General features: G+C 35.4%; 1 protein-coding gene across 1 annotated transcript; it reads right to left on the bottom strand.

Annotated features, from left to right (window-relative positions):
* Positions 1 to 8398: 8398 nt before the first annotated feature.
* LOC127119454 (protein SHORT HYPOCOTYL IN WHITE LIGHT 1) lies at positions 8399 to 10533 on the bottom strand. The gene is made up of 4 exons (XM_051049684.1): positions 10257 to 10533; positions 9955 to 10164; positions 9689 to 9754; positions 8399 to 8752 (listed from the first exon to the last, which is right to left on the bottom strand). The coding sequence occupies exons 1-4, from the start codon at positions 10473 to 10475 to the stop codon at positions 8618 to 8620; spliced, it is 630 nt and encodes a 209-aa protein (XP_050905641.1). The 5' UTR covers positions 10476 to 10533; the 3' UTR covers positions 8399 to 8617.
* Between the last annotated feature and the right edge of the window lie 1018 nt (positions 10534 to 11551).

The following is an 11551-nucleotide window of genomic DNA, read 5'->3' as shown; positions in this document are numbered from 1 at the left end:
TTGCCTGGCACGGCCCGTGTTGGCAGGAGCGCTGAAGTTTCCGATTTCTTGTTTTCACTCATGTAAGTGATCCCGGAGGGCATTTTTGACTTTTTGGCCTGGCTGCAATGTGTACCACACTATTTAGACCTAATGGAAGGACAAACAAAGGGAGGGAACATAGAGAGAACGAGAGAATCAAGATTTTTGGAGAACGGAGATCATCAAGCGCGGAAGCAATTGAAGATCGAAGCTATCTAATCTCTTGTAATGTCTAATCTTATATTTGTACCTTCTTTGAATATTATCATGAGCTAAACCCCCCAATGCTATGGGGGTGTCCCTGAATTGCTTTTGTAATGAACCTTTTTCCTACAATGTTATGAATGTCTATGTTTTTATGAAATCAATTTGTTATAACACGAGTGTAATGCTTGCCGTATTGGAAAATTAGGTATTGAATTGGAGGTAAAGGAGGTCTGACAAATCCCTTTATCACTATGTGTATAACAACATCGCTAATTTCTCTTAGGAATGAGGATCTAATAGCGATGATGGAAAATTCTTGATATTCATACATGGGATTAATATTCTTTTGAATGGCTAAGGAATTGGGATTTAAAATAGAATGTTAATGGTTTCTGGCTAAGGAATTAGGGGAAACTTCTCTTGAGAACCTTATTGACTCATTAGAACATAGATATCATAAAATAAGGATTAAGTTTATTTCAGAGCAATTCATACACCCTTGATCTAGCATGTTTAACGTTTCTGCATTCAAAAATCTCTATTGTACCTTTATATTTTACAAAGCAAATTCACTCTTCACTTACCAACCTAAGGTTATTTTGTTTAATTGAATCATTATCAACACTGATAGTTCCTACGCAGTCCTTGAGATCGATACTCAGGATAATTCCTTTTATTACTACATCGGTAAAATAGTACACTTGCTATTTTCCCGATCAGTGGTGTTTTGTATTAGAGGATTAAACACCACCCCCATTTGTTGTGTCAACATTTGGACCATATCATGATTACTCTCGTCCATTTGTTATCTAATTACTTGCACAGAATTATTTCTTATTGCCGGCATGTAAAGTGGTTGTTGGTTTAGTCTACTCATGTTTCCGCCATATCCTGACCCTTGTAATGGTGAAGACATATTGGCCATAGAATCAGAATATAATACCAGCGAATTGTGTAAATTTGCCATTACCGAAGTTGGCATTCCAAATGGTTGTTCCCTACCAGACAGAGGCATGGTGAAATTTGTCACAAAAGGCCTAGAAGCATTCCCTATAGGAGGAGGTGTCCCAACAGGCATTTGTTGCGCCCTAATGGACGGACTAGGCGCATTTTGCGATATTGAAACCGCTGGTATTGACCCTGTTAACAAAGGCACAACCTCTGACACAGGGACTGATCCCACATTTCCTCCTGTCGAAGGGATAGGGTTGGATACTGGGATGACTTCATTTGGATTAGGATTATTTGGATTATTTGGCTGACTCGCCATTTTCCTTACTCTCGTTCTTTTAGGTCTTTCTATGTCAGATACGGATAATTTACCGCTTCTTAGTCTCATACAACGAAGAAAAAACCTTGACTAAAGATTATTTAAGTTTTAGATTTTGCACTGGTCCCACTGGGCGTGCCAATTTGTTCGTTGTCGATTTTGGCGAACAACCTCTGGTTTTCCAAAACTTATTGAATTGGGTTACTTGCAGGATCAACCATACAAATCCTGGGACATGTGCAAATTTAAATAACTTTGTAACTCTTTAGAACAACCTTTGTATCCTTTATTTGGTTTACTAAGTCTTTCATGTACGAAAGATATTGACTAAAAGTGCTTAAGTAAAAGTAAACTTAACAAGACTAAGATAAATGGCGAAAAATAAATGGCGAAGAATAAATTGCATAAAGTAAATGCAAAGGATAAATGACTGGTAAATGTAAAGGAAAATTGGTAAAGAACTTTGGAATTTATAAGATAAAACTTTAAAGAAATGGTGTTTGTTCACACGTACATTTTCCAGATAAGACTCTTTTCTCTCACACGGGTACTTTGAGTATTTTGCAGGAATTTTGTACAAGTTTTTACACCTTCATTCTGATAACAACTATCTTATTTATATACAAACAAAATAATTGTCACTAACGAATAAATCCTAAAACTATGACATTTGGCTCTCTGCATGACTTCCTTTCGCCAGGTGCTTCCACGCGTCTTCTGCCAAACGTTATAACTTTTTGAATTTGAATTTCCGCTTTACGTCGAAACGACGCGTCTCCTCAGACTTGTCGAATTGTCGAAATATCATAACATCATCCATACTTTTCAAAGACATCTTTTCATCTACAGACATCTTCTTCTGTCGAAATGTCGAACCACCAATCTGTCGAAGTGTCGAAAACACTTATCAATTAAACTGTTGAAAATGCTCTTCAAGTATATATTTTCCTTTTTGCAAGCATCTCCATTTTGTCGAAAACATTATTCTGCTTATTACTTTCATGGCGTCAAAAATACATGTATACACCATGTGACTACTGAAACCACTCTCTTTGAGGTGGTTTAAGGAAGGAAACCACCTCCTTTAATTCGTTTTTCCTAAGGGGAGACGAGGGTAGAGGCTGTGGCGGCTGACTTAGTGGACCGGGATGAAGCTTTGAGGCAATTAAAGCATAATTTGCTGAGAGCGCAACAGCAAATGAAGAAATATGTGGATAAGACATGAAGGGACGTGTCTTTTGAAGTGGGAGAGTGGGTGTTTCTCAAACTCAGGTCTCATAGGCAGCAAACAGTAGCTCGGAGGATTAATCAAAAGTTAGCACCACGGTATTTTGGGCCTTATCCGATACTGGCAAGAGTTGGAGCAGTATCTTACAAGTTGAAGTTGCCGGAGTCTGCAAGGATTCACTCTGTTTTCCATGTCTCACAGTTGAAAAAGGCAGTTGGAAATTACACCGTTGAACCTGAATTACCTGCAGGTTTGGAGGTCGACGATGATGACTTGGAGGAACCCGAATCCTTGATGGCTTCATGTGAGATTCGTGAGGGAGACCGATTGGTGAAACAATGGTTAGTCAAATGGAAGGGACGGGCAGTGGAGGATACAACTTGGGTGGATGAATCTATGTTGAAAAGTCAACTTCCCCATGTTAGCCTTGAGGACAAGGCTATTGTTACAGGAGTGGGCAATGATAGAGAGTTGGATAATGGGCCTGGTGTAGTTCCTGATGTGGGCCTTGTTACTAAGAGGCCTATTACTTGGAAGGTATATTCTAGAAGAAAGAAAGGTGGGGTAGGAGAGAGAAAAGGGGAGGCTGGTGAGGTGGTGAGCACTACATGATTCTGTTAGAGAGATATATGGGTCATGGAATGAGTGAGGGAAGGATCATGTAATGATTATTCTGTTTGTGGGTTGGGCGAATTGATATTCTCTGGTACAGGAGCTCAAGCTCTGGTATATTCATATTGTAAGAGCAAATATGCTACTTTATCATATTACACCATATATAAAATACCTCATTTCCTTCATTTGTCACTGTTTTATTCATTACTACATTGCCATTTGTCTTCTGTTTGTTCTGGTTTCTATCATACATCTCCGAAATACTATGATAAAACATACAAATGCATGATCACATAATCATTATTGTTTTCCTTTACAAATCCTCACCAGAAACCCTTTCTCAATTCACATTTTCACTTCAAATCTCCAATTTTGTGGTTCATCACACCAAATGAAACGAAAGAAGTTAGAATTTCAGATAAAGATCATTTATTTCTAATTGCATTACTCATATTAATCCTGTTTTTTGTCTGAAAAAATCAGCTTTTTTTTCGAAAATGTATTTCCGGAATGTATATGAACTTTTTCAAAAAATGCATTTCAGGTATCAGTTTGTGTTCATTTTACAACTTTGTTTTCAGCAGTAGCGCTTATTTACTATTTTGTGGTAATTGTTTTCATTAGATATAGTGCTCCCTGATATTTTCCCCTAACAAATTATGTCTCAAATGTTTAAGGTGTTGTTGTGAAGGCGGTAAATGTTGGTAATCAATTTAAATATGAGAAAGAGTTTAAATGTCATGATCAAATGCTTCAATTGATTCGTATGGAGGCCTCCAAATAGAGATTCAGTGTGGTTATTGAAAGGTCCAATAATGGTTCGAATAGAAGATGTGTTTTTGTGACAATGATGTGCGAAAGAAGTGGGAAATATAAAACTCCAATCTGGAATTTTAAAAGAGACGACACCAGTTCAAGAAAATGTGAGTGTCCCTTTATGGTGTGTGGTTACATGTTGGCAAACAAAAACTAAAAATTTAATGTCATATGTGGTTTGCATAACCATGATTTGTGTGAAAAGTTAGTCGGCGATCCAATTGTATGTCGGCTCATGCCGGAAGAGAAGGAATGCGTTACTGACATGACATTGGACTTGGTTCAACCGAAAAATATAATTGCAACATTGAAACGGAAAAGACCCGAAAATATATCAAATATCAAGCAAGTGTATAATATTCTGTATCAAACTAACTCTTGAAACTATTGGATGATAACAGTTACGTGTCTAGGTACCGAACGTGGGAGGATGGAATTACTGTTAGAGATATATTTTGGACTCATCCTGATTCCATAAAGTTGTCCAGCATGTTTCCTACGGTGCTCATACTTGATTCAGCGTACAAGACCAACAAGTATAGACTTCCATTATTGGAGATGGTTAATGTTACCTGAACTGAGAAGACATATTCGGGCAATGTTGAAGGACCAAGTTGAGATACCTAAAGTCATAGTTACCGACCGCGACATCGTCTTGATGAATTCATTTGCAAAGTTATTTCGTACTTCTTACGCATTACTTTGTAGGTATCACACAACAAAGATGTAAAAAGTCGGGTTAAACCTGCGGTTTAGACAAAATAAATAGAGTATGAAGACGGAAAAATGGTGAAGGCGGGTGTGATTGTGGAAAAAATAATGGATGCATGGAATTGTATAATAAATTCTTCCACAAAATAATTATATGACGATTCTGTTATACATTTTAGAAAAGTGTGAAAAATATCCTGATTTGTTAAAATATGTTGAAAGCACAATTCTTAATCAGGTGAAGAAGAAGATTGTTTGTGCTTGGACATATAAGAAGACACCTTGGAAATATAACAACTAACTGAGTTGAGTCTGCCCATGCTACATTGAAGAATTAGTAAGGGCGATTTGTGTAGAGATTGAGACTCAGTGAACCAAATAATTCAAAACCAACATAATGAGATGCAAACATCATTTGATCGAAGCATCACAGTTTTGGAAGACAGTTTATTCTCAGTTGGTCGGCAACATATCTCGAGCGGGTTTGAATTATATTTTTCATGAGGCTAAATGAGTTGATAATGTAGGCTCCGATAGTGCAAAGTGTGGATGCACAATTGTGAAAACATATGGTCTCCCATGTGCTTGTGGATATTGAGCTAAAGACAAAAGGTGCTCTGAAGAAGCTCAAGTCTACACCGAGTGACAACTCAACGGTGCGGTCTCCTTCGTATTTTGAACATGTTGACAAAGTTTTTCCGGACTCACCGACTCCAAAATCTCTAAAAAGTGTTTCCAAAGGAGCTCGCATTAGCAAACCACCTCTTACGTCGCCTCCATCAAAGATTTCATTCATTAACGAGATGTTGGTTTTTATGCATTAATACATTGAGCGGATCGTCAATGTTGAGGGGGATGGTAATTGTGGATATCGAGTTGTTTCGACTTTATTCAGTAAAGGAGAATATAATCATACACTTGTACATCGTCAACTTATCCAGAAGTTGATGACTCGTAAATAATCATACATGCAATTGTACAGGAAAAAAAGAACACTATGATGAAGTTTATGAGTCTTTTGTTCCTTGCCTTAGTGGACCCGCACCAGAGGGAAAATGGATGTGCTTCCTTGAAATGGGTCACCTCATAGCATGTGCGTATGATAGGGCGTGTTGATCTTACACGATATATTTTTCGGAAAACTTTTTCCCATTGCATACCGCCCCACCTCAAAATACAAATGATCGTATTATGTGCATTGAGTGGCTTTCAAAATCACGATATTTTGTTCAAGTTTATTTGAAACCGGGATGCCCTATACCACTTACATCACCGAAGTGGATGTCTCATTCAACAATAACAACCGAGACTTAGCCATACCAGTTTATGAAAATGATGCAAGAGTTTCAGAAATTGAGCAACATTGAAAGATAATCAAATGCGCACAAGTCAAACGGGGTACCGCCCATAGATTTAGCTAGTGACAAATGTTTCGATTCGTTTTAATTTTGTGTTTAACCTGACAAATAATTGTATGTAATTGTATCTCAATATTGATGAAGTGTAATTTATTCAATTTTCATATTGTATCTTAATACATTTTTTATCTTTTCCATTATAACATTTGTTCATTTGTAACAAGAAAGGTTATGTTTCAATGGTTCTATTTTCAAACCTATTTAGGAGAGGTTCCAGAGATGCATCTCTAGAACAAGATAATAGGGTGCAGAATCAGGGAAATATCTCCAGAATCAGCATGTCAGGTTTTGAATAGTCCACAATTGTCTACAACTTCTATAAATTAAGGTGCCCTTGTTTCTTATTTCATACAAATTGAAAATGTATCAAATGTCACAAATAAAAATCAATTGGTATGTCGCAGATGTCTCCTTCTCCAACGCAACTCCCAGGCAAAATTTTAAGTTCACCGAGTACACATCTCTTAAAGATATTAAATACGAAATCCATCATCTCCTACCTTATGGAGACAATCGAAGAATTGTGAAACTTGAGTTTCGCTCACCGTCAATTGACAACGGAGCGAAGATTGAGTTCAACAACTTTGAGCTCAAGACGGATGCAGATGTAAGGGCTATGTGGAATACATTTTTCCGTTTCGAAATAAAAGTTCCGCTCGAGTTGAAAGCGACGATTCCAAGATCGATCGAAGATATTCTGAAGATGTTGAAGTGTCCATCTGGATACTGAAATGTAATATTGTATTTTATGTTAAACTCGTCTATGTAATGCTTATTTTATGTTATGAATGTTAATTTTATTTTGTCAAATTACATATTTTTGGTGTTTGTTTCTTATACTGATGTGGAAATGTTCCGGAGATGTATCTATGAAAATATACTGGAGATGCATCTTCGGTATTAAAAAAAATCAAGTTATAGGACGTCACTCATAATGATCTACGTCGAGTGCGTGTTGGATGGATCGAAGATACATTTTTAAAAATTAAAAAGATTTTAATATTTTTACCTAATTTCATGTAATGAATGTACGTGTTAGATACTAAAATATATGTTGGGACAATTGTCTTAGGCCTATTTGTAGTCATCCTAAGTGGAAAAATAGAGAAAGGGTTGAGTTTGTGGGTTAAAGGATAGGGAAGCAATCTTTTTGAGAGACCTTCTGTGTAGTTAAGGACAGAAAATGTAGTTCTATGTAGGAGCTTGGCTCTATAGACATTAGGATATTCATCCGTTTGCAACTATTTTTCATTTACATGAATAATACAGTTGTCTATTTTTATCTATCTTCTAGTAAGTTGCGGTGATACGGATGCAGGCCAAAACATATGTTTTCTGCCCCTCTGCTGAGCTATCCCGACAAACAATCGACTATTTTACATGTGGAAAATAGAATGCAATACGATGGAATAGAATGAAGCGTAATAGAGATTTCATTTTATTATTCGTGTATTTTTTTATAATTTAAAAAAATAGAACAAATATTACATTTCATTTTATTATTTGTGTATTTTTTATAATTTAATAAAATAGAACAAATTAGTTTTTGTTTATTTCATTACATACACCCAAATCAAATAGAACGAAAATTAAAAGATTTAATGTAATATTGAAAAATGAATTTCATTATATTCCATTTTACTCTATTATTTAAAAATCCATACAGTAGAATTTTATTATTTATCCCTCCATTTTATTTCACCTCGTATCACCGATCCACATACCCTAAATTAAATATAAGTCAAGATGTAGAATTTTGTTTCCTCACAATGCCATAAACATTGTCACTAGTTTGAATAAATAAATTAGAACAATAAAATAAAACAGAGTTCAATTCTTCTAATATTCTTAACTTCTAGATTTATTAGAGACTAACAATCTTCTTTGCATAACCCTACATACTTTCAAAAACTTCCCTCAAAACATATTTTCTGTCATTACATAGAGAAAATAACTTATCTAAAGGCATTGCCACAAATTTCGTCAATCAAATAATCAACAGGAAATGTCTTTCACTAAGTCCACAAGATATCCCCAAATCAGTTTATGTAGATAACAAGTTGGGTTCATATAGTTTATATGCTTCAGAAGTTGGAGAATATGAATACAAGATCATGTAAATTGCGTAATTATATTATAACTTTGTTAGTATATTAAATAATTACAATAACTAAATAATTGCAAATCCTTGTATCTATGACTTATTGTGTAAATCACATCCTTTGGTGTGTAATTTCGACACATCAATACCAAGGGTGCTTTTATTCAGCTGAACCGAATAAAATATTTACCTAATGGAAACTACCATCAAACAAAATTTACAGAAGAGGTTTAGGCTACAGCACCAAATGAATTGCCCCCTTGGTTGAAACTATTCCCACTGGACTGGAAGTGAGAAACTGCTGCCAATATCACACGCAGGATCAGAATAGCAGCAAATACTGTGCCGCCAATGTTGCAGATAACCTGCAATTCATATTCAATATTCGGTTATTCACCAATTGATGTTAGTTATTACTAGGACTTAATAACACATTCTCCAGTTATAAAGCAAATAACTTTTGTGAAGAAAAAGAACTACAAAATTCAGCTTTGAGCGCTTATAGCTTCTATGATCCTAAATCCATGTGAGTAAGCATAAACTACACAAATATCTCAAACTTCACAATGTCTCAAACTACACATATTATCTCCTCCCACATAACTTGCCCGGACATTACCCGGATCCATGATATAATATGAGAATCAACGAAGGTGTGCAATATGCACGGACCATAAACAATGTGCAAATAACATTTAAATCCTTGTGTGCCAATACTAGTATAGTATGACAAATACTATGATTTAGATAACAACAACCAAGTCTTGTTCCACTAAATGGAGTCGCTTAATGGATCAATTTCCGCCACAATGTTTCTATCCAAATCATTAATTTTGAGATTTTTCTTAATAATTTCTCTTATAGTTTTTCTAGGTCTTCGTCTACCTCTAACTGCTCATCCATTTGCCCTACTCTCCTTACCACAAGTCTTTTCACAAATCTTTTCTCTACATGCCCAAATCACAAAATCTATAATTTAGAGAACTCTGGGAGAAATATTCTGTCCTATACGTTCTTGGTTTTGAAACCATTGTGGAACAAGGCGATGGATGGAGTACATTTTATGATTTTATCCCTAGAAACTGTAGAAGAAATATTATCTGCACGCATTTTATTGCAAGCCCTATCTTTCATCTCTTATTCACATCATGAAAATGCTTGATTACATTCAGTTGTGTTCATAAAAAGCAAAATGTTCTTTAAAATAACTATAAATGGGAAGTAAAACAAACTGAGGTTTCGAGTCTTCCGACTAGCCATGAACTCTTCATTAAGCCACATAATATTGTAAAACGCAATACCTCAAGAAGTGCTTTGACAACAGAAAGTGAAGCAAGTAGAAGAGTCCCATCAACAGCAAAAGAAACCTGAATGGAAAGCAAAAAGAGAAATCAGTCAATGAAACATTGAAAGATAAATTCCAGTGCCTAAAGGGAAACTAAGCCACATTCCACAAGCATAAACAACTGCGTGTAAGATTCATCTTAAATTAACTTCAATGCTAAATTAACTTTTTTCTTATCAATTATATTAACACCGACACCGAAAATACAACACCGACACTTACAAGCTGAGGAGAAAACGCTGATGGCAAAACAGAACGAGAAGCCTTTTTAGCCTTTCTAGACATCTTCTTAAACATACTCTGCAAGAATTTAATCAACAAATCAACACTACTCTCTGCATCATCTTCATCACCATCATCTTCAACTCCATCGTATCTCCCAAAAACACCATCCATCTCATACGGTTCTCCTCCTCCACTTGCGTTATTCAGCTACAAATCACAGATAGTGTAAAGATATGAATCGAATTTCAACGAATTGTTGAGTTAAACTTTTACGAATCGTATCATGTGTTTATTTATACCTTGCTATTGCAATTGATGGTTGTGAGATTTGAACGACGATTGTGGATGAGTGTAGAAGTGAAGGGTTGGTGGTGAAGAATGTGAACATTGTTTGACGAGAAGTGGCGAAAGGTGGAGCGTGGAGAGCGCGTGAGATCGATCAACAGTGTTGTTGTTGCTGTAGATGTTGTTGCTGCCATTTGAGACTGAAAATTGAAGATTTTGTTTTGATGAATCATTGAGTTTTTTTTTTGGCATTTTGGTGTCTGATGATGGACTTTAGTATTAACCCGACCCAACTAGAGGTTCAACCAATCAACCGGGAGATTTTATCCGGACACTTCCCAGTTTGACCTGACACCCCTGTAATTCCTATACAAATTTAACTCCTATATAAATTTAACTTTCTAAAAATTTTAAAAGACATTTCCTAAAAGCATTTTTTTATTTCGAATTTTTCCTAAACTTTTGGTGATTTCTTGATTTTTTATATAGAATATAGGATATTTAAAATTTCTGACTAATAAATATATGTTTTACAGTATTTTTTGGTACTGAGTTTTTTTATTTATTTTTATCGTATTCAAGAAAAATCACATATTTTATATATATTTTAATTGGATTTTAAAAAAAATAGTAGAACGTATGCATTTTTATCGATTATTTTAAAAACTCCGATAAAAATGCATATATTTTTTCGGATTTTTTGAAAAATTTGATAAAAATTCATAAGTTTTACCAATTTTTTTAAAATTGTGATAAAAATGTATACGTTCTACCATTTTTTTTTTTGAAATTTTTGGAAAATGTTAGGCATTATTACCCTTTTTTTAATTCGGAAAATGTTAGGCATTATTATTGGTTTTTTTTAAATCGGAAATATTCATAATGGTACCATATTTTTTGAAATATCTGGTAGGTTAAATATTTTTGTTTTATTTTTCAGTGAAGACAAGAGGATTAGATGGTACGATTGTTTCTCGGCAACGTGATAAAGCTGAAGCTGCTGCGAATGCTCGAGAGATGATGATCGATGCCCTAGTTGATATTTAGTCAGCCGATTCAGGATGACATGCAGATGGTGGTGGAGACAGAGATGCCTCATCCTTCAGAGATGAGATATGTGTCCCCATCCTTTTGAGGCAAAGACTCTGACTACTAAAGAGGTGACTCCGCTGACGGATATTGAGGCGCTTACTCTACATACAGCTACTGAGGCGCCTGCTACGAATGATATGGATGTTACTCCTCCTATTGAGATAAAGGTCGCTGCTCTGGCTTCGACAGAGTCGTTTCTACACATGGACGAAGGGTT

Source organism: Lathyrus oleraceus, chromosome 2 (genome assembly GCF_024323335.1).
Source record: "Lathyrus oleraceus cultivar Zhongwan6 chromosome 2, CAAS_Psat_ZW6_1.0, whole genome shotgun sequence".
Lineage (NCBI taxonomy): Eukaryota > Viridiplantae > Streptophyta > Magnoliopsida > Fabales > Fabaceae > Lathyrus > Lathyrus oleraceus.
Note: the sequence above shows the minus strand (reverse complement) of the source record. Positions and strands in the feature narration are given on the sequence as shown.